This window comes from Giraffa tippelskirchi, chromosome 4 (assembly GCF_054371585.1).
Source record: "Giraffa tippelskirchi isolate mGirTip1 chromosome 4, T2T-mGirTip1v1.2.pri, whole genome shotgun sequence".
Lineage (NCBI taxonomy): Eukaryota > Metazoa > Chordata > Mammalia > Artiodactyla > Giraffidae > Giraffa > Giraffa tippelskirchi.
Window position 1 is genome coordinate 180,473,031 of NC_137278.1, and position 22,097 is coordinate 180,495,127.

The 22,097-nt window shown below is 40.9% G+C and overlaps 1 protein-coding gene across 15 annotated transcripts in view; it reads left to right on the forward strand.

Moving 5' to 3' along the window:
• Window positions 1–22,097, forward strand: part of BCAT1 (branched chain amino acid transaminase 1) — a 111,570-nt gene that overhangs the window by 73,991 nt on the left and 15,482 nt on the right. For 13 of the 15 annotated variants that reach the window (XM_081483765.1, XM_081483773.1, XM_081483771.1 and 10 more), the window contains 3 exons: window positions 7,425–7,588; window positions 14,677–14,819; window positions 20,688–20,773. In XM_081483765.1, coding sequence (XP_081339891.1) covers window positions 7,425–7,588; window positions 14,677–14,819; window positions 20,688–20,773 — 393 coding nt within the window. The remainder of the gene's footprint in view (window positions 1–7,424; window positions 7,589–14,676; window positions 14,820–20,687; window positions 20,774–22,097) is intronic. The other 2 variants (XM_081483776.1, XM_081483778.1) reach the window with 1 other exon arrangement.

Here is a 22,097-nt window from a genome sequence, read left to right on the forward strand (position 1 = left end):
GTTTCATAGCTCTGTTCCATAAATGTCTTATTAAGATGGTCAACAGTTCAACCGATGTCTAGTCAGTACGTGGTATAACAAACAACAGAGGATGTTTTGTGTAGGGGGCAAAGAAGGTCCTGCACTTCATGGAGTATACAGATGACTGAGTGGTGGGGAATTAAATGAGCAGTTGTAAGGAAGCGTGATGGGTATTTTATCTACATTTAAGGGAGTGCTGGATGCTGTAATACCGTGTAACACAAGCACTTAGGCTTGTCACTGGAGCTCATTTCCTGAAGTGATAGTTAGATGACGTTTAAATAGAGATTGAAGGGTTTGTGTTACCTAGAGAGAAGGTTGATTGGTTTGTGTTGCCACAGAAAGTGAAAGTGTTAGTCGTCCGGCTCTTTGCAATCCCATGGACTGTAGTCTGCCAGGCTCCTCTGTCCATGGAATTCTCCAGGTAAGAATACTGGAGTGGGTTGCCATTTCCTCCTCCGGGGGATCTTCCCGACATAGGGATTGAACCCACGTCTCCTGCATTGTGGGCAGATTCTTTACCATCTGAGCCACCAGGGAAGCCTGGTGCCACAACAGACTTTCGAAGATGAGGCCCTTGGGATCTTAAGTTTCCCAACCAGTGATCAAATACTTGCCCCCTGCAGGGGAAGTGCAGAGTCTAAATCACTGGACCACCACGGGAGTCCCAAAGATTAGGTGCCTTAAACACCAGGATTCATTTTCTCAGTTTTGGAGGCTGGAAGTCCATAGTCAAAGTGCGAACAGGGTTGGTCTCTGGTGAAGCCTCACTTCTTGGCTTGTAGGTGTCCACTTTGTCACTGTAGTGGGAGGTCACAGGGCACATATGCTCTGGTGTCCCTTCTTATAAGGATAACAGGACTACCCGGGTGGCTCAGTGGTAAAGAATCCACCTGCCAGTGCAGGAGACACAAGAGACTCGGGTATGATCTGCGGGTCAAGAACACCCTCTGGAGGAGAAAATGGCAACCCAGTCCAGTATTCTTGCCTGGAAAATTCCATGGACAGAGGAGCCTGGAGAGCTACAGTTCATGGGGTGGCAAAGAGTCGGACACGACTGAACACACGCGGAGTCCCACAGTCCCAACAGGACTGGGGCGCCAGCCTTTTGACCTCATTTGACTTTACCTCCTTTAAAGCTTTATCTCCAAATGCATTCACGTTAGGGGGTAGGCCTTCTACCTATATATTTTGAGTAGCAAAGCAAGGAGGAATCCAAAAGGATTCCCTATGGTTTGAGCAGAGGGTGCATAGAATATGAGACTGTGGTGAAGGCTGAGGGTGGAAGGAAGGTCTGGTTTGAACTCTCTTCTCATTAGGAAATCCCGAGAATTTTACCAGTTTTCTTTTCCCTTCCTCAAATTCTGATATCAAAAAAAGAGCTCTGGACTAAGAGTAGAGGGATGTTCAGAACTTAATAATAATGAAAACTCTGGGTGAATCATTTGAGCCTCAGTTTCTTTAACTTAGAAATAGGAATTGCAATTCTTAACTTCCTGGATTGTTGGTTTTCTGAGATAATGGCTATGGAATGTCTTGGAAACCTGAAAGTGCCATGTAATTATTGAGGGTTGCTAATTAGTTTTTTAATCTTAAATCAGACCAATTAGTTTCTCCTATAAGCACATTCCATGAATTTGGTGTCCCTCCCCTATGTGACTCACACTGAAACCCTACATGGGTCACTGCTCAGTCCTGTGCTTCTTGCAGCATCCCCTTAGTTCATTGTTCTTGTTTTTTTTTTTAAGATAGAAACTTAAAAAAAAAATTAACTAACCAACTTGGCTGCATTGGGTCTTAGTTGAGGCCGATGGGGACTTTTCATGGCGGCAGATAGAGTCTCTAGTTGGGGTGCAAGGGTTTAGTTGCCCCACAGCATCTGGGATCTTAGTTCCCCAACCAGGGACCGAACCCACATTCCCTGCATTGCAAAGAGATTCTTAACCACCTGCCTATTAGGGAAGTCCCAGTTCAGTATTCTTTGTAATTTTTCCCTCTAACTATCTTTTTTAAGAACTGGCAGAATTTTTTTTTTTTTAATTAGTCTACTCTTTGGATCAAAAAAATAATTTGGAGCACCCTAAAAATTTCTTTTCGAAAAATGTTCCCCAGTTATTTCTAATTATATTTTTTCTTCTGTCTCTTAATTGCCTTGCCCGGCAGAATTGTTCTCAAGCCTCTACATGGCCGCGGTGCCTCTCTGCCTTCCAGGCCAAAACATGGACTGTTAAGTAGTGCATTTCTCAGTTTGCCGAATGCCGCTGCAGATGGATCACCCTGGAAGTCGTGCCTTTCTATAATTTTCTAAGTGACATAGATGTGGTCATTTCCACTGTGAAATGTGTCTTTATTTTCCATCACACTCAATTGTCCTGTTATTTTGTGCAAAATGTACCCACATTTAATGCTCATATATATATTTATTTGTTATTTGTGGGGGTATAACTTAAAAGAGGATATTTTTTAACATATCAGAATTTCAACTTCAAAGTCAATGGGGTCCCTTGCGACATTATAAACTTTGCATCTAAAACTTGGTATTTCTCATTTTCCGAGGGATGTCTTAAAAGCCCCTTTCAGTTCTTTATGTATTGAAATAATCTAAGAAACTAGTAGAGAAGAATTTTTAAAAATCAGTCAAAATAGGACATTGAAACTGGTCTACATAACTTATCACCTGTTATTATCCATATTTTTTCTTTATATATGTGGCTTTTATTTTATTTCAACCAGAATCCTGATCTTGTGATCATACAATGTTGTTCATTGCCATTTGATTAATATTATGCTATCATAAACTACTCTTTATTTTAGGGGTAGTGCAAAATTTGAATTGCTTTCCAGGAAAGAAGGGAGAACTGAGGAACAAATGTTGGTTTCTGAGCAGAGAAACAGATCCAATCACCAAGTTCCCTTCCTGATCCAAAAAGTTACATTTTATTTACTCTCACTTATGAAACAATGTGATCATTTTCAGTAAAGTCATAGTTCTTTTCATGGAAAGATATTTGACATAAATAATTATTTAAGGATGAAGGTGACTGAGCTATGATTAACACCAGTACTTAAAGTGCTTGCAAAATATGAGTTGACCTTGCTTAAATTTCAGAAATAAAAGTTAGTACACGTAAACACATTTTCTCTCAGCATTGAAAAATTCTAGTCTATAATCTACCTGCTTGCTAAGAATGGTGGTGGTGGTTTTAATCCCTTAGTCATGTCTGACTCTTTGCAACCTTATGGACTGTATAGACCACTAGGCTTCTCTGTTCATGGGATTTCCCAGTCAAGAATACTGGAGTGGGTTGCCATTTCCTCCTCTAGGGGATCTTCCTGACCTAGGGATAAAGATATCCTTTAAAGATTTCTATCAAGATATTCTTCTCTAGAAATAGAGTTAATGTGTTACTCTGTTTTCCATCTGTTTTCTCTCTACTGCCACCTAGTGGATTAAATGCAAGTTTACCTGTCAATTAAAATCAAGGGAAGGAAATGAAGAACATGAAATTTATCCATGATGATGAGTTATTGTTACTTTTTTTTAGTAGAGTATAGGTTGACAAGAGTGCAAAAAGTCCAGGCGTTCTTTTTATATCAGTAATAAAATGCTTATCAGCTTATCCATAAATAAGGTATTTTATTTAGAACATTAGAAGCTAGGTAAATTATTGATACTATGTCCTGCATTTTGAATTTCTAAATTATGTTGAGAAGCTTAATTCTTTATTACAATGGTCAATAATTTTTGTTTTTTTAATGTAAAGCTTAAAAGCCCCCCTGATATGAAGTGTACTTACTTTAACTGACAGGTAAATAAAAGTGCAGAGATAAGATAGTCAGTTTTTATCAAAGTTGGGAAGAAAGGCAGATGCGTGTGTTATTCTGGGAATTTCTTTTTCCAAATAATGAAACCAATAAAAGCAAATGGAGTTTAAGTCTCCTCATTCTTTGTAGGTGTGTCCTCTTCAGCCCCCACTAAAGAACAAACCCAAATGAGCAAAAAAACCAAAACCTGTTGTTGCTTGCTGGCTGTTTGGCTGAAAGTTTTCACTTTCATCTCAGGTCCAAAGGATTTGTTAACAAAATAAGCCACTTGTTATATACAAATAAGCAATACAAATATTTCTTAGAGATCTAGTCTACTTTCAATATTCTAACATAAAAGAAATAGAAACAGCAGAGGATAGCAATAATACATACATCACCAAATTGGATTTGCCAACATCCTTTCTTAAACAGCACTGGAAAGTCTCGTGTGACAGCAGTATGGAGTTCCAATTAGGAAAAGGTCCCAGGCAGAACGTCTGCTCTGTGGGTGAGACTTCAAAGACTGCATTTCTCCCACTTATAATCCCAGGATGCAAACTGATATATCATCATCAGTTCAGTTCAGTTAAGTTGCTCAGTCGTGTCCAACTCTTTGAGACACCATGGACTGAAGGACCCCAGGCTTCCCTGTCCATCACCAATTCCCAGAGCTTACTCAAACTCATGTCTATGGAGTCAGTGATGCCATCCAACCATCTCATCCTCTGTCATCCCCTCCTCCTGCCTCCAGTCTTTTCAGGGTCTTTCCAGTGAGTCAGTTCTTCGCATCAGGTGGCCACAGTATTGGAGCTTCAGCTTCAGCACCAGTCCTTCCAATGAATATTCAAGACTGATTTCCTTTAGGATTGACTGGTTGGATCTCCTTGCAATCCAAAGGACTCTCAAGAATCTTCTCCAACACCACAGTTCAAAAGCATCAATTCTTCGACGCTCAGCTTTCTTTATAGTCCAAATTTCACATCCATACATGACTACTGGAAAAACCATAGCCTTGACTAGACAGACCTTTGTTGACAAAGTAATGTCTCTGCTTTTTAATATGCTATCTAGGTTGGTCATAACCTTCCTTCCAAGGAGTAAGCGTCTTTTAATTTCATGGCTGCAGTCACCATCTGCAGTGATTTTGGAGCCCCCCCAAATAAAGTCAGCCACTCTTTCCCCATCTATTTGCCATGAAGTGATGGAACTGGATGCCATGATATTAGTTGTCTAAATGTTGAGTTTTAAGCCAGCTTTTTCACTCTCCTCTTTCACCTTCATCAAGAGACTCTTTAGTTCTTCTTCCCTTTCTGCCATAAGGGTGGTGTCATCTGCATATCTGAGGTTATTGATATATCATCATCAATCTGTAAGCAAAACTGCAGCTCTGGTATTATGTTAACTTTTTACAGTGCTGTTTTCTTTTTTTGGTGAAGGAAATGGCATCCCACTCCAGTAGGCTTGCCTGGAGAATCCCATGGACAAAGGAACCTGGGGCTACAGAGGCTGAAAGGACTGAGCAACTCACACTTGCTTTGTTACACAAATCTTGGAATGTTACTAAGTCCTAGGAGTGGTAGGCCAGACCCCTCAAGGGACTTGATAAACTCCAAGATCTGCTCCCAATCTGTCTATTGTGTTTCTCTTCTAACACTCACAGCAGGTGTGGCCGACACCCACAGCAGGAGTCAGGGCTGTATCCTTGTAGGTCAGAAGCAAGGTGGGAGGCCTGCTCTGCTTTGTCTCTGAAGCCTAAACAAGACTATTTAATTTCCCGAACACTGACTCATTTCTTTATCTTTTTCTTTTTTAATTTGAACTTTATATTTTGCATTGGAGTATAGCCTGTTAACAGTGTTGTGACAGTTTCAGGTGAACAGCAAAGGGACTCAGCCATACATATACATGTGTCCGTTGTTCTCCAAACTCCCCTCCCATCCAGGCTGCCAGATAACAGTGAGCAGAGTCCCCTGTGCTATACTTTAGATCCTTGTTGAATACAGTTGCGTGTTCTTGTCAATCCTAAACACGCAAACTATCCTTTCACCCCATCCTTCCCCCATGGCAACCATAAGTTCATTCTCTAAGTCTGTGAACTGACTCATTTCTTTAACTTGGTATCTGTCACTCTTTATCCGTTTCCTTTGGGGCTAAGCAAGCCCTGTGTGACCCTCAGGTTCACATGCTGTGTGAATGGACTCAGCTTCCCATTTCCTAAGCCTCTCTGATGGCATCAGAGTGCACCTATACAAACACACTGTATCATGCTCACACATCTTTCACCTACCTGATTCTTCATCTGGGCATAAGTAGTGGGTGAGGCCCCTTGAGCTAACAGGTAGCAGAGGAGGAGATTTAATTGAAATTCAGAAAAAAAAATATATCCCCAGGTCCACTTTCAGCCAGTTTCATTAAATATTACAAAAGTCACGAATTAGCTGAATTTGAGTCTCCTCTCATAATTTTCACACCAGATTGCTACCCCATCCAGGCAGACTAGGCTTCTTTTTTGAAGACTCAACGTATGTATTTTATTGCCCAAGACTTAATGTAGTAGTCTTAATTTGTTTTCTTACCTGCGTGGCCTTAATCTGTACAGGATAGCCCAGCAACCTTTAATGCCTTTAGAATATGTAGCCCTCAGAACTTTTTAGTCTCTCAATTTTCCTCTTAAAAAACAACTGAAAGTAGCTACTTTTGTGCTGAAGGAATTTATGATTGCATTGTTGGCTTGTGATTTTCTCAGTGTTTGTGGGGAAGGCCGTTTTCTCTCTTTGTCATTCCTAGTAGGAATTCCTGAGTCCTTCGTCCTCTGTCTTTTGGTGGGCAGGGGCCCGGGTGGCGGGGATTTATCTTGTGTGATGTCTCTGCTTCTAGTGAAGCTACACTCTTGGTGTCTGTTAGCTGTCACAGTCAGGTGTGCTAATGGCACTTTCCCCAGCCCAAGTGTGCTGGCACCAGAGTGTTCTGAACGAAGTAGAAGGGCAAGTTAGAGAAGCAAATATTAGGTTTCACCCCCAAAGACTGAAATCATGTCTAGGTTCTTTCGTGTTTCGGTTCCCAATCAGAGCAACCCTGAAAGGTGTTATATGGCTAGTTGTCAAAAATATATGGCTAGTTGACAACGTACTGGTCTTCCCAGGTGGCTCAGTGGTAAAGAATCCGCTGCCAATGCTGGTGCCCCAGGAGACATGGGTTCGATCCCTGGGTCAGGAAGATCCCCTGGAGGAGGAAATGGCAACCCTCTCCAGTATTCTTGCCTGGGATAATCCCACGTACATAGGAGCCTGGTGGGCTACTGTCCATGAGGTCGCAAAGAGACAGGACTGAGCAACTGAGCATGCACGAAAAGCCTACCAATAAAACAACAGACAAATTTGCCTTTCCTTTAAAATCATAACTCCGAAAGCAAAGCAAAATGGAACTAAGTCTTGGTGTTTTCTTCTTAGAAGACCATCAGGCTTTGTGTAACTCAGCTTCAGAAGTAACAGCCGTCATTTGATGGCTTCTGGGAGATGTTACAGATCTGTTCTAGACTTTGAGACTGGCATCTGCATTTTAGATTAACAGTTGTGCGTACTTTTACTATATTCCAGCCTTCTCTGGGAGTCAAGAAGCCGACTAAAGCCCTGCTCTTTGTAATCTTGAGTCCAGTGGGACCTTATTTTTCCAGTGGAAGCTTTAATCCTGTGTCCCTGTGGGCCAACCCGAAGTATGTAAGAGCCTGGAAAGGTGGGACCGGAGACTGCAAGATGGGAGGGTAAGTTGTTCTATGTTTCTGTCTAAAGGATAGAGTCCCGTTTGACCATTTAGTTATGGCCATTTCACTTCAATACATACATACGTATATATATATATATATATATATATATATATATATATATATATATATATATTAGTATTCACACTGAAATGTTCATTTTTATTTTGTGTTTAGTCTTCAGTGGTTTGAATGTGCTAGTTGTTTGAAGGATAACCTCTGCTCTTTGTAAGGGAGAAACATTGACTGTTACACATAAGCAAGAACTAAAGTAGCTAAACCAGGAATGAAATCAGCGCTTTGGAAGAACTGCCCGGGATGCTCGTCCCTGGCCTCAGGCTGACAGTTGGCATTTGAGAGCATCTGGTGTCGGGGCCCAAGCTCTCAGTCGGTTCCAAGGAGTCCTGTCTGGGGAAGGTGCCTGCTTCACTGAAGTGCTGTCTTCATTCCCGCAGATTGCGACCATAACTGCTGCCAACTGGCTGTGGGACAGCCCTGCTTTGGCTCGGTCAGGCCAGTCTCATAGGCCATATGTAGCTGGCTGGAAATAAAAGAGCATTTGAAAGTGTTAGATGATTTCAGGGGTGGACTTGGCCGTGAATCGGGAATGCCCCAGCGGGTGAACAAGAATAGCCGGGTTACCCAGTGTGGCTCTTCCTTTGGAAGAGCACCAGCTGGCCTGCAAGGTGACTCAGTGGAAATCTTCTGGGCCCTGGTGCAAACTGTAGAGTCTCAGAGCCCTGGGAGAGAGGAAGGATGTGGTGCTGACATGCCAGAGAGACCTTGACAGCTGGCTTTGAACCCTCCATAGACTTTCTCTATTTCTTACTTTTCTACCCCCAAAAAGGCATGGTGGTAAAATGCTAAATCACTCACTAACTGCATTCCCTCATCGGGTCAGAAAAATCCTGATGGTGGTGGCTTAGTCGCTAGGTTATGTCTGACTCTTGCAACCCCATGGACTGTAGCATGCCAGGCTCTTCTGTCCATGGAATTTTCTGGGCAAGAATACTAGAGTAGGTTACCATTTCCTTCTCCAAGGGATCTTCCCAACCCAGGGATCAAACCCAGGTATCCTGCATTGCAGGCAGATTCTTTACTGACTGAGTTATGAGGGAAGCCCAGAAAAAAAAAATTCTGATGGAGTTCATTAAATAAACTAAGTCATAAAATAAACTATTTTTTTCCCTGTTAGATCTCCTTCCTAAGTCCTAGGCTAGTCAGGTCAAAAACTTTTTTGTTTGCTCTCTTGATGGCTTTTTTACTTTTTCAGACTTATTCACAGAGCATATCTGTATTACTCTATTAAAACTTCTCTCAGAGTGCACACTGCAGGAAAGCAGTCTTGATGAAGAGGTAACTTAAAATTTTTTCTTCTTTAAATCTTACTCTCTAGCTCCCCCTACCTGCCTAGGGAAAAGATAACATGCTGCTGCTGCTGCTAAGTCGCTTCAGTCGTGCTCGACTCTGTGCGACCCCATAGACGGCAGCCCACCAGGCTCCCCTGTCCCTGGGATTCTCCAGGCAAGAACACTGGAGTGGGTTGCCATTTCCTTCTCCAAAAGATAACATGGGGACACAGAAATTGCAGGGAATCCTTTAGTTTGGTATCTGGGCAGATGGTTATTTGTTACAAAGAGGATATTGAGGCAGTCTCATAGAATATACGATCATTAAAGAGCAATTAAAAATCAATACTTTCTGTACAACACAAAGACTGAACTCCAGTGTTACTATGAACAACTAGTATTTCAATATTGGCTCATCAATTATAACAAGTGTACCCCACTAATGTGAGATGTTAATAAGAAGGGAAATGGAAATTGAGGAATAAGAGTTAAAGAAGCTCTGTTTTTTGCTCAGGTTTTCTGTAATCTGAAACTTCTCTAAGAAATAAAGCCAACTATAAAATAAATTACTAGTTTGACTCATTAGGCTTATGTGGACCAGAATCAGTGGACATTGACCTGAAATTTCTTAGAGAAGAGAGTATTGGGCCTCATACATAAAAGCAAAATTGGCAAGAGGGCAGGCATGAAGCAGAGAGTGGATTTGTCACACACCTGCCTGTTGTTTCCAAGAGTTTCAAAGCTCTCTGCTCCTGTACTCCCAACCTGGAGGAGCACAGGGAAACAAATGATTTTGCATCTTCCGTCATTCAGTTTAGTTAACAAAGACATTTGGCGGCAACCTTAGATTTATGTATTATTGTTTTTTTCTGCTGCTGCTGCTGCTGCTAAGTCGCTTCAGTCGTGTCCGACTTTGTGCAACCCCATAGACGGCAGCCCACCAGGCTCCGCCGTCCCTGGGATTCTCCAGGCAAGAATACTGGAGTGGGTTGCCATTTCCTTCTCCAGTGCATGAAAGGGAAAAGTGAAAGTGAAGTTGCTCAGTCGTGTCCAACTCTTAGCGCCCCATGGACTGCAGCCCACCAGGCTCCTCCACCCATGGGATTTTCCAGGCAAGAGTACTGGAGTGGGGTGCCATTGCCTTCTCCGATTGTTCTTTTCTAGACCTAACTTATTCAATGCTGTGCTGTGCTCAGTCGTGTCCGACTCTTTGCAACCCCATGAACTGTAGCCCGCCAGGCTCCTCTGTCCATGGGGATTCTCCAGGCAAGAATGCTGGAGTGGGTTGCCATGCCCTCCTCCAGCTCATTCAATTAGTTCAGTTCAGTTGCTCAGTCGTGTCCGACTCCTTGTGACCCCATGAACCGCAGCACGCCAGGTCTCCCTGTCCATCACCAACTCCCAGAGTCCATCCAAACCCGTGTCCAGCGAATCGGTGATGCCATCCAACCATCTCATCCTCTGTCGTCCCCTTCTCCTCCTGCCCTCAATCTTTCCCAGCATCAGGGTCTTTTCAAATGAGTCAGCTCTTTGCATCAGGTGGCCAAAGTATTGGAGTTTCAGCTTCAACATCAGTCCTTCCAATGAACACCCAGGACTGATCTCCTTTAAGATGGACTGGTTGGATCTCCTTGCAGTCCAAGGGACTCTCAAGAGTCTTCTCCAACACCACACTTCAAAAGCATCAATTCTTTGGCGCTCAGCTTTCTTTATAGTTCAGCTCTCACATCCATACATGACCACTGGAAAAACCATAGCCTTAACTAGATGGACCTTTGCTGGCAAAGTAATGTCTCTGCTTTTTAATATGCTATCTAGATTGGTCATAACTTTCCTTGCAAGGAGTAAGCGTCTTTTAATTTCGTTGCTGCAATCACCATCTGCAGTGATTTTGGAGCCCAGAAAAATAAAGTCAGCCACTGTCTCCCCATCTATTTGCCATGAAGTGATGGGACCGGATGCCATGATCTCCTTCTAATCTTTTTTTAGTACCTCTGTAGTCAATTGGTAGTTATTAAATATCTATTGACTTTCACAAGCTCAAGAATTTTCTGCTTTCTGTCTAAGTGAATCTGAGGAAGAGAGAGAATATATGTATTTTTAAAATTTTAAGATTAAATTTTTTAACCTTAAAACTTTTAAACCTAGATTAATTTAAATTCTAAGCCTTAGTTTCCTCATTGATAAAGTGAGGGTAATAATGCCCACTTTACCTGTGAGGATGAAGGGGAATAATGTCAAGTGCCTAGGATCCTGGCTGGCACTTAGGGAGCTCTCAACAAGTATGGAGTTAGAACCTAGCAGTTTCCAGCGTGGACTTGGGAATCAGAGATACCCATGAATCATGCACATATCTGCATGATCTTATACAATTAAGTCCTTTCTCCCTACAAGTCCTCAAAAGTATAATAACATCTAGGGTTGTGCTAAGACAATTTGTTGAAATAATGGGGTTCAGAACCTAGTACCCTGCCTGGTAGGTGGTACTCTCTCAACAGACAATAGTTTATATTATGAGGCTCTCTTTCTTTCTGGTTTTATCTCCTGGATTCTCTTCTAGGAGCAATCAGTTGGATTGCACACAATAGGATTTACTCTTTTGGAGGGATGTATTTAATATTCCTAGTCTCCCAGATTCTACATTAAAATTATATGTAGACAGTTTTCCCACTTTTTCATTTTCCTCTTTCCTCCAAGGACATGTGTTTTTCTTCTTAATATTGGCAGCATGTGGAAGGAAGCCCACGTATATTACCAAAGTATCAATAACCCGGTGGACATTAATAATACAGTTTACACCTGAGAGAATTTTGATACACATTTGTATTCGGGGAAAAACACACCTATAAATGGACTTCCCTGGGCTCAGTAGTAAAGAATACACTTGTCAGTGAGGGAGATGCAGGTTCAATCTCTGGGTCAGGAAGATCCCCTGGAGGAGATGGCAACCCACTCCAGTCTTCTTGCCTGGGAAGTCCCATGGACAGAGGAGGCAGGCGGACTACAGTCCGTGGTGTCACAAAAGAGTTGCATACAACTGAGCAACTAAATAACGAGAAGTAGATGTTAAAGAGCTGCATCTGGGCCTATTGGCTCCAAACCCATGCTCTGTCTACCAAACTCTCCCTGCAGGATGGTTTATACTCCTTAAAAAGTATTCATAATTGAACCCAGTTACTGTGTATTTGCCATTACTGCTGAATATGGGTGGTCTGACATTTTATGGTCATTAAAAATGAAAGCCTCCTGAATATTAAAATTGTGTCTTCTCCAGACTGACTAATAATTTACATTTCATTGCCTGTGTTTTGAGGTATGCATGTTGAGGGTCTTTTAAAGGAATCTGAACACCTTGGTGTAAGTAAATCTCATCATTCCCCAGATTGTATGATGTCTATTTCCTATAGCTTTCTAGAATACCTCAGTTTTTAGTTACTAGTCTTTGAGTTACAGGTCAGAAAACTAGCTCAATCCATCTTGATTAGAGAAGGGATTGACTGGCTCACATTAGTAGGATTGTAGCTGTGGACCAATAAGAGCTTGAATCGCTGTCACCAGGTTGCTCTGCCCTTGCATATGTCCTGATCGTGCTGCTTTCACCCCAGTCTCTCTCTTCCCATCCTTCCCCCATCTCTTGTCAAAGCTGCTGGCTATGTGTTAGCCTAAGGCTCTCCTAATTCAGATGTCTTCTCCTTTGAAGGCTGGTGATCATGGGTACAAGAGACCCAGCAGCATAGCAGACAAGCTACCACCATTCTCAAAGGGAGAAAATACATCTTTCAAAGGGTTTTGTACATTGAAATGAGTGAGTGAGTAAACTCAAAGAAGAACTTATGAGCAACTTAGTTACTTGCCCACCCTTTTCTTCAGTTGTGGTAGGGGCAGGATGCTATGATTGTCAACCCAAACGGAATGACTTGGCTGCATAGGAAGGGCCCAAGAGAATATAGTGGGAAGAGAAGAGAAGCTGTGCAGATGAGAATGGCATGTAGCCACTGTGATACATGGCTTCTGTGTTTAAGTTACACTTTGACTTAGGAAATACTAAAAATTTAATCTTGCTCAGATATAAAAGAGATCATTTAAAAGGCCTAGGTGGGTATTTTGTGGAAGGTAATAATAACATTAATTTTTTGGTAGTATGCTTGATTGTTTCTGTGTACTTCTTGGGGCTTCATAGTCCAAGGATGGGTCTAGGGTTTTTTTCCTAGTCCTGACTGTCATAGAGGAGTGCTTCTCAAACTTGTTTGCTGCTATGTTCTAAAAGCCAAGGAAAGTGAATTATACAGCCAGGAGCACAGGAAGGCAAACAAGCATCACATATGTTTGAGGACTCTCATGCTTTATGTAAAGCATTGATTCATGTTTTGTATTCTACTGCGTACTTTTCCCATTTAAGTTTAATAAAGGATAAATTTAAAATATTACTTCCTTTTCTCCTAAGGCAAGATATAATTGGAGAACTCATTAATGAGGATAGTGAGAGCTAGGCATCATTATGAATGAACCTACTTATGCCAAATAAAATTGTAACGTATAAAAAGCATTAATATTTCTGTTTAATTTAGCAGTCATTTCTCCTTCCAAATGATAGACCATTTGTCAAAATATATCTTCTTTAAAAAGAGTCAATCCCAATATATCTAAATTTCTTGTCTCTTTAGTTTGAATTTATTCTCTACGAGCTGTGTGTGTGTGTGTGTGTGTGTGTTAAATGTCAATTGTATCTTACACTCTGACTCACAGAGGAAAGTGCTCCCCTACCAAGTTTACTTAAACTTCTAGGAGTCAGGTATCAAATGAATGAATGAATGAGTAAATAAATTACTATTAGAGACTATATTGTCATTCCAGGAAGATATGCCATGTTCCTTTGAATAATCCAAGGTGAATAGTATTGATTGAGAAAAACAGGGTTTTGGAATATTTTTTGGTTAAAATCAGGATTTTTAGCCTCTTGTCTCACTTTTAGGGAATTTAGACATCGAACATTAGGTATTTCTTGATTGTATTGAAAGGTACCAGTTAGAGCACGGAGTTGGTGCTCTGCTAATTAATAGATATAACTTGATATAAGTTACTTCTCTAAGCCTCAGTTTCTCCTCTGAACCATGAGTCTAATGATCATAGCTAACTCATAGTGTTTTGTGGGGTTTAAATGAAATATTCTTGTTCAGTCACTAAGTCATGTCTGACTCTTTGCGACCCCCATAGACTGCAACACACTGGACTTCTGTGTCCTTCACTATCTCTGAGAATTTGCTCAGATTCATGTCCATTGAGTCAGTGATGCTATCTAACCAGCTCATCCTCTGCTGCCCTCTTCTCCTTTTGCCTTCAATCTTTCCCAGCATCATGGTCTTTTCCAGTGAAAATAACTAGAACCTTAGAACAAGGGAAAAAATAGCACACCTCCAAAATGAAATAATTCATGTAAAATTGATTGGCATGTGAAAAAAATACTCAATAACTTTTAAGTGTTGTTAAACTTGGCTCTTTACCTGTGTTCTCTCTTTTCAAGTTAGAATTGCACAACTTTTTTTTGCTCTCTCTCTCTCAAATGAATGCAGTTAGACCATGTAGCGTCTCTAATGTTTCCTCTAATATTATGCAGTTAACTGGAGAGGATATATAATTAAGAACCTAGTACATTGACTATATCCATGCTTGAATTAAAGACTTACTGGGGGGTGGGGGCTGAAGTATATTCATAATCATATGTTTCCTCTTTCTTAAAAGGAATTACGGCGCATCTCTTTTTGCCCAATGTGAAGCAGTGGAAAATGCATGTCAGCAGGTCCTGTGGCTCTATGGAGAAGATAATCAAATAACTGAAGTTGGAACTATGAATCTTTTTCTTTATTGGATAAATGAAGATGGAGGTAATCCACTCAGATATCAGCTCTCTTCTATTTTTCAATCGTTTTCAGTGGGATTGGAGAGAAAAGAACTAAAACCTTAGAACAAGAGAACAAGTAGCACACTTGTAAGAAATTAAGATTTTCTGTGCTGTTGCTGTCCAAGTATACATGAATTTAAGTTTACAGCATTGACAAAGATTTTTGGCTTTGTTTTTGTTTTTTGGCTTTAGATGTACTTTTGAGTTGTCAGCTTAAGGAATTTAAATCTTCACTATTTGAAAATGTGCTGCCTTATCCTTTTTATTATCTTATCATTTTTTCCTATCTGATTATTTCAGTGGTCATTTACCACACCTGCATGCATGCTCAGTTGCTTCAGCCGTGTCCAACTCTTTGTGACCTCATGGATCATGGCCCACTAGGCTTCTCGGCCCATGGCATTTCCCAGGCAAGAATACTGGAGTGGGTTACCATGTTCTCCTTCAGAGACTCTTCCCAACCCAGAGATTGAACCTACCTCTCCTCTATAGCAGGTGGATAGAACTTAAAGATTACGTCTGAGCCACTGGGGAAGCCTGTGGTCATTTACCATATACTATGTGTGAGACACTGTAGTGATAAACATAGTCTACTGTTTCTACTGATAGGAAATTTAGTGTACTCTCTTGTTGTAATTCATTTAATAATCATTGCCCTTTCTACATATTTTGATAATACATTAGAAGCTTTCCAGATTTACACTGGAGCTCTATTTGAATAAAGGACACCATTTTTAGGACAAATTGGTCTTATTTGGGGATTATATTTAGATTGTGGTTCATTCAAGACCATTAATATATGTCTACTACAAAACTCAGTACTTCTTTAATATCCTGAATGCTCACTTTCCTTGTTTACAGTCCTTTTTTTTTTTTTTTAAATTAGTTGGCAGAAACCACAGACTAGAAATGTAAAATGATAAGTTTCCAAATGTGGCTCCTCTGTCTATGGGATTCTCCAAGCAAGAATACTGGAGTGGGTTGCCATTCCCTTCTCCAGGGGATCTTCCCAAGCCAGAGATCGAACCCGAGTCTCCTGCATTGCAGGCGGGTTCTTTACAGTCTGAGCCACCAGGGAAAGCCCAAATGTCAAATGACAAGTTTCTGAAGACTGAGTTGAGTTCGAACAATTTTTTGGCCAACCCAATACTGCTAAAATCTTGGGATTGGTTTTAATTCAGATTTTAAATGAAATTTTAATTTTAAAGCAGATGTAGTAAGCTCTATTGCTCTTTTGTTATTTGGCTACAAATAGAGGGAAATGGTGATTCAGATGTGGCTGACTTCAGAGCTAATTTGAGCATTGCTTTCAGAGAACTACAAGACGAGCCTTATATTCCAGTCACAGCGAGAATAAACAGAAGGTGTGATGAGTACACCATGTTCTGGGGTTGACCCTTGGTAGCCCTTGGCATATGAAAAGCCAGATATAGATTATGTTTGTCCTTCCATACCTGGCTGTGTGTAGTTGACACTCTGGAAAAATAAAATTTGAACTGGAATATTTCTGATTTCTAAATTTGAGGTGTTACGTATGACATATATCAAAAGCTGTGCCTGAAAGTTGACAGCCAGTGTTGAACTCTGTACATAGGAGATAATAAATTGATTCAGCTCATTCTTTCCATCTACCCACTGCCATCCCCATCGCCAAGAAAACCCACGCAACCCCAAACAAAACCAGTGACATCATACAGAAGTGGCACCATCCTTATTTACGGACGGGAGATGTCAGGATTTAAGCACAGTCTGAATCAGAGCTACATGATTTAACCAGAAATACCAGAAACTGTCCTGGTGAAAAATGACCCCTTATGCAAACAATGATCATGAACCATTTCCATGACTTTTAAAGGTCAGAGGAGAATTGAGTGAATTTGTCTTCTGTCTCTTATAAAATATACAAGACCTTGAGAGTTCCTATTCAGGTTATGGTTGCCTGAGATAAGTATAGTTTTATTTATTTATTTATTTTTTTGAGATAAGTATAGTTTTAATGTGAAGATGCTCCTTTGATTTGAGGGTGTTCACTGACAGATGAGATAAAATTTAAAGTAAGGAGAAAGGAAATGGAACAAATGTTTGAACAGTACTCTGAGAGAAGTGAGGGAAATGTCAGGAATAATCTTTGGGCTTAAAAAGAAAACAGACATTACAGCAACTCTAGTAACTTTGATTTATACTATGTGGCTTTAGGAAAAGACAAAGAATAATGCGTTGAAAACCAGCAAAATATTGAGTTTTTTTCCCAAAAAGCTTTCCAATAAGAGTTACAAGCAGAGTTCTTTCCATGAGCACCCACTCTCACCATTCCTTTGGGCCAAGGTAGATGCCACAGCGCCGGGCCCTATTTTGTGGCACTTGGCTTGGAACTCATGGGTTTTTTTGTTTTTGTTTTTAAACTGAAGTATAGTTGATTTACAAGGTTGTGTTAGTTTCAGGTGTATATCAAAGTGATTCAGTGTGTGTGTGTGTGTGTATGTTTATATTCTTTTTAAAATTCTTTTCCCTTATATCACAACCCTGAGTAGAGTTCCCTGTGCTACACAGTAGGTCCTTTTTGAGTGTCTATTCATGTGGGTTTTGAATCCATAACCGCAGCCCTGATTGTAAGATCACATGGCCCCCAATTCTTTTCTATTTCATTGATGAGTCATATGACACACACATTTGCTGTTCACTGTTGAGAAAATAGTATTATCTAATACTAGACACTGGAACTGCTGTGATGGGATTGTCGTGGTTGAGTTTCACAGTGAGTTTGGGATGCATTTACACCAACTCTGCTCAGAGTACTCTTGCTGGGTGGCTGTTCACTCACCTCCTTCAAGTTTTTGCCACACACCCAATTCTCAGTAAGTCTTTTCTTGGATACCTTAATACAAATCTTAAACTCTCTCCCCAATACTACCCATCACCTTCTTTTTTTCCCTTTCCATCGCCTAACATACTATTGAATATAATTGTTTGCCTCGCCCATTAGAAAGTGAGCAAGGAGTTACATCGATTTTGTTTACTGCTGTATCCCTCATACTTAGAATGGCCAGTGGCACTGATACTGATAGATGCTCAGTATATATTGTTGAATGAATGAGTGATTGTGCTCTTGGTGTTTGGGTCATTAACACAAACCCACATTCCTGGTTCCCATTAGTGCTTGAATTTGTGAAGTCAGATGAATCCTGCTGTTATTGCTTCTAAACTCTCCATCTCCCCCAAATGATTTCTCTGTCAAAAACAAGCTGTGTTCGTAGGCTCTGTTTTCCTCCTGTTGAGCAATCTGGAGCTCATTCTGGCTCTTGTAAGCTTGTTTGTGGTTGCAGAGGAAAATGAATATTTCTCACCCAAATGTTGTCATGTCATCATCTCTGTCTGGCAACCAGAGAAGCAGATGTTCTGTTCCTTGACCTCAGGCTAATGGTTACAGATTTGGGTGTTACATATGTTTCACAAAACTGCATTTGCACACGCAGGGCCACTGTTTTCATTGAACTTTACGCAGTCTTAGGAGGAGGGCATGGCAACCCATTCCAGTATTCTTGCCTGGAGAATCCTATGGACAAAGGAGCCTGGTGGGCTACAGTCCATGAGGTCACAAAGAGTTGGATACAACTGAAGTGACTTAGCACATGAAGTCTTAGAGCCCAGCAATCTTTAGGGGAGGTCCAGTTTGGGGGCACTAGAAGTGTGTGTTTATATGTATGGGGTGTCTGTGTGCATACACATAATATAGATCTGTACATCCATATATCCAGCTTGCTTGCTAGTGCAAAACACGTGTTTATTTTGAGATCAAAGTAGCCCCCAAAACGTTGCCAAGAACAAATTTTCTTCTTTTGAAACAGTGGTTTTCAGCAGATGATTTTTTGATTCAAAATTCAAAGAAATCATACTGCTATACCCTAGCAAAGAGGGTTTGTTTTTTTTTTTTAACTCAAAAACATGTATTACATACCACTCTGGGCCAGGCATGTTGCTGAGTTTTGGGGACACAGGAATAAACATAGAGTCTTGGCATTCCAGAGAGCTGTGTTGTTGTTGGGGACGTCTCGTATGGCCACAGTGGAGTGGATGAGTCCAGAGCACAGTCTACAAAAGGAAAGGGCGGTGGCCACAGTGTTGAGAGACTTGAGCGCTGACCGTGTTCCAGTGTCGCCAACCTTGGGAAGTCACGTGTTTCTTCAGCCTCAGTTTCCCCTTCTGTAAAACAGGACTGCATTAGGTGATCTCTAAAGTCCTTTTAGGCTGCATCAAGTGGCTCTGGAGCTCAAAGACTGATTTCTACCCTACTTTTGCTACCCAGTGGTCCTTTCCAGCATCCCTTGTGAAGTCCTCTGCAGACACATGACAAGCAACACATCTGTTCTAAGGTTCAACATCTATATAAAGTGATGGTTTAAGGCTCGAATTTCTCACTAGATTCAGCTTCCTGGGTGCCACAGGTGAGGAGGAAGGGGAATGTTGAGTACCAGAGGCATCCTTCTGTAAGGAGACTGTGTGGCTGGTGTGCCACACTCTTTTTTTTTTTTTTGGTAAGATTTATTTATTTTGGGGGTACTGGGTCTTCATTGCTGTGAGCGGGGGCTATTTGTTGCAGTGCACAGGCTTCTCACAGGGATGGCTTCTCTTGTGGAGCACAGGCTCTAGGCGCATGAACTTCAGTAGTTCTGGCACATAGGCTTAGTTTAATTGTCCCATGTCTTGTGGGATCTTCCCTGACCAGGGATTGAACCTATGTTCCCTGCATTGGCAGGCAAATTCTCAACCGCTAGGCCCACAGGGAAGCCCTACACTGAGTCTTGTAGACAGGTCATCATGCCAGCTTGCATTGTGGTTGGGAGTGTCTGCAATCATTCTCTTAGTAGACCAGTGTCTTGGCTTTGGCTCCATGGGTCACCCATGGAGTGTTATTTTGTTGTTTGGATTTCTTTTTTTCTTCCTTCTTTATGTTTTCTTTGTTAGGCATATACATGCTTGAGCCCACCCTGAATGCATTACGTGCAAATTTCAGAGGGTGAAGTCAACATCTCCATACTTGATGTGGATGCTCCTCCATGGTTGAATGTCACTCTGGATAGATTGCCAAGGCCAGTGTGAGAGCAGTGACAGCCTGGGGGGGCATGCATACCTCTTAGGAGAGGATTACCCCACAGTACTCTTAGAAGGTTTGGTAATGCCCAGTGTTTCTGGATAAGAGCCTACCTACATTTTCCTAATCACAACCAGCTTTAATCTTTTTGACTTTGCAATGTATTTTGACTTTTGGATTGTTCCTCTTCGGTTGGAATGTTTTTTGACTTTTGGAATGTTGCTTTTTGGAGTATTTTATAACTCTTACTGTTTGTTAGTAGGAAGCCATCTCATTTTTCACTGGTTAAGGATAAATTGAAGGTCGTAGGATGACTGGGCTTCCCTGGTGGCTTAGTGATAAAGAATCCACCTGCCAACATAGGAGATGCAGGTTCAACCCCTGGGCAGGAAGATCTCCTGGAGAAGGAAATGGCAACCCACTCCAATATTCTTGCATGAAAAATCCCATGGGCCTCGAGAAGTCTGGTGGGCTATAGTCCATGGTGTTGCAAAGAGTCGGGCACAGCTTAGTGACTAGACAGCAGAAGGATGACTGATTTTCTTTCTTGTTCTTTTTTCTGCATTTTTTTTTAAAGAAAACATAAGGATCTACCTGAAGTGTGAGTTGATTTGGAAAATTTGACAGTACAGAACAGTGGCCCCCTTTTCATGTTTATTACCAGAAAAATAACAAGAAGTGTTTTTAAAAATAACAAGAAGTGTTTGTTGTTTAAAAAAGCATCTAATAACGTTTGAAACTATTCCAATTTCTAATTGATAGAAGAAGAACTGGCAACTCCTCCGCTAGATGGCATCATTCTTCCAGGAGTGACGAGGCAGAGCATCCTGGACTTGGCACACAAGTGGGTAGGTACCTTCGGCATGAACCCCTTTTATAAAAGCATGAAATAAAAAGTAATCAGAATAAGTCCAACTTAGTGTTGAAATAATATCCTGTAGTTCCAACCAACATTATCTTATCTTTAAATTCATAACTTGACTGAAAAGATCTCTTCTAGAAGGACTGTCTTGGCAAGACTATCAAATAAGTACTGTTTATAGGGAAGGGCAGGCAGAAACCAGTTTAGCAAGTTGTCCTAGTGAAGAAGTATTCTAGTACTAGACTCAAGCTTTATGCCAGGTGTCTCCTATCAGTTCACCTGGTTTATCCTCCACGTACTTCCTTTTCGCCAGCCTTTTAAAATCTAAACACTCAAATAAATGTGAAGTTGTTTTCAGTAGCCTTTCTGATTCACATGACACAGGCAAGTCTGTTAAACCATTCGGTATTGGAAATGACTTCACATATTCAAGATGAATATTGAATGAGTTGGTTAATCTGGCAAAGATTCTTGGATGGGACTTTTGACCCATGTGTTGAAATGGTCTCCAGGGGACAAGAAAAGGCTTTGAACATACTGTGGTCAAACAGTGTTAATAGGACAAATGTTTAGAAATACACATATCTAGGAGAGTACAGTTTCTTTGGAAAAGGCTTTGGAAGTAGAGAAAATGTGCTATAAATAATTCTACAAAACCCTGAAGTAGACAAGACCCAACTGCCACATGCTGGCTGGCACATTGGGCATGACATTTACAAACTGTTGGTATAATTTCAAACAGCTTGCCCTGTCCTAAATATGTTTGCAATTGGAAAGATGTATTTTCCAAGCTCAGTAATTTTTGTTTCATTAAAGAGAAAAATCAACCAAGTACAGAAGGTTTGATGACAAGTTGCAAGTGGAAATGCTTTCCCACACTAATGATTTGCTAGCATGAAAAATAGGTTATTATGGAGGAAGTTTTTTCTTGACTCCTTAGCTATAATTTATTTTTAAAACTGTGAGACATACACGCCAAGAGGCATGTGGGGGGTTACCAGTATTTGCCAGACAGGGGAAAATTGTCCAAAGATAAAGGAGGGTGAGGAGAGGAAAAACAATTCTGTTTATTTACAGGAGGTTTTTTTTTTTTCTTTTCTAGAACACAGAACTCAGCTTTAAGTTGGCTGATTTTCTGGAGTTTATTTATTTATTTATTTACTTACCTTTGTATGACTTAATTGCAATTGCAGACTGAGATAAATTGAAACTTACAGAAAGTCACATTTCTATTGCAGGCATATTTTTTCTTATCTTTCCAAATATACTTACAGCATGAAGCAGTCTTCTTCTAATGCTATGAATCTTGC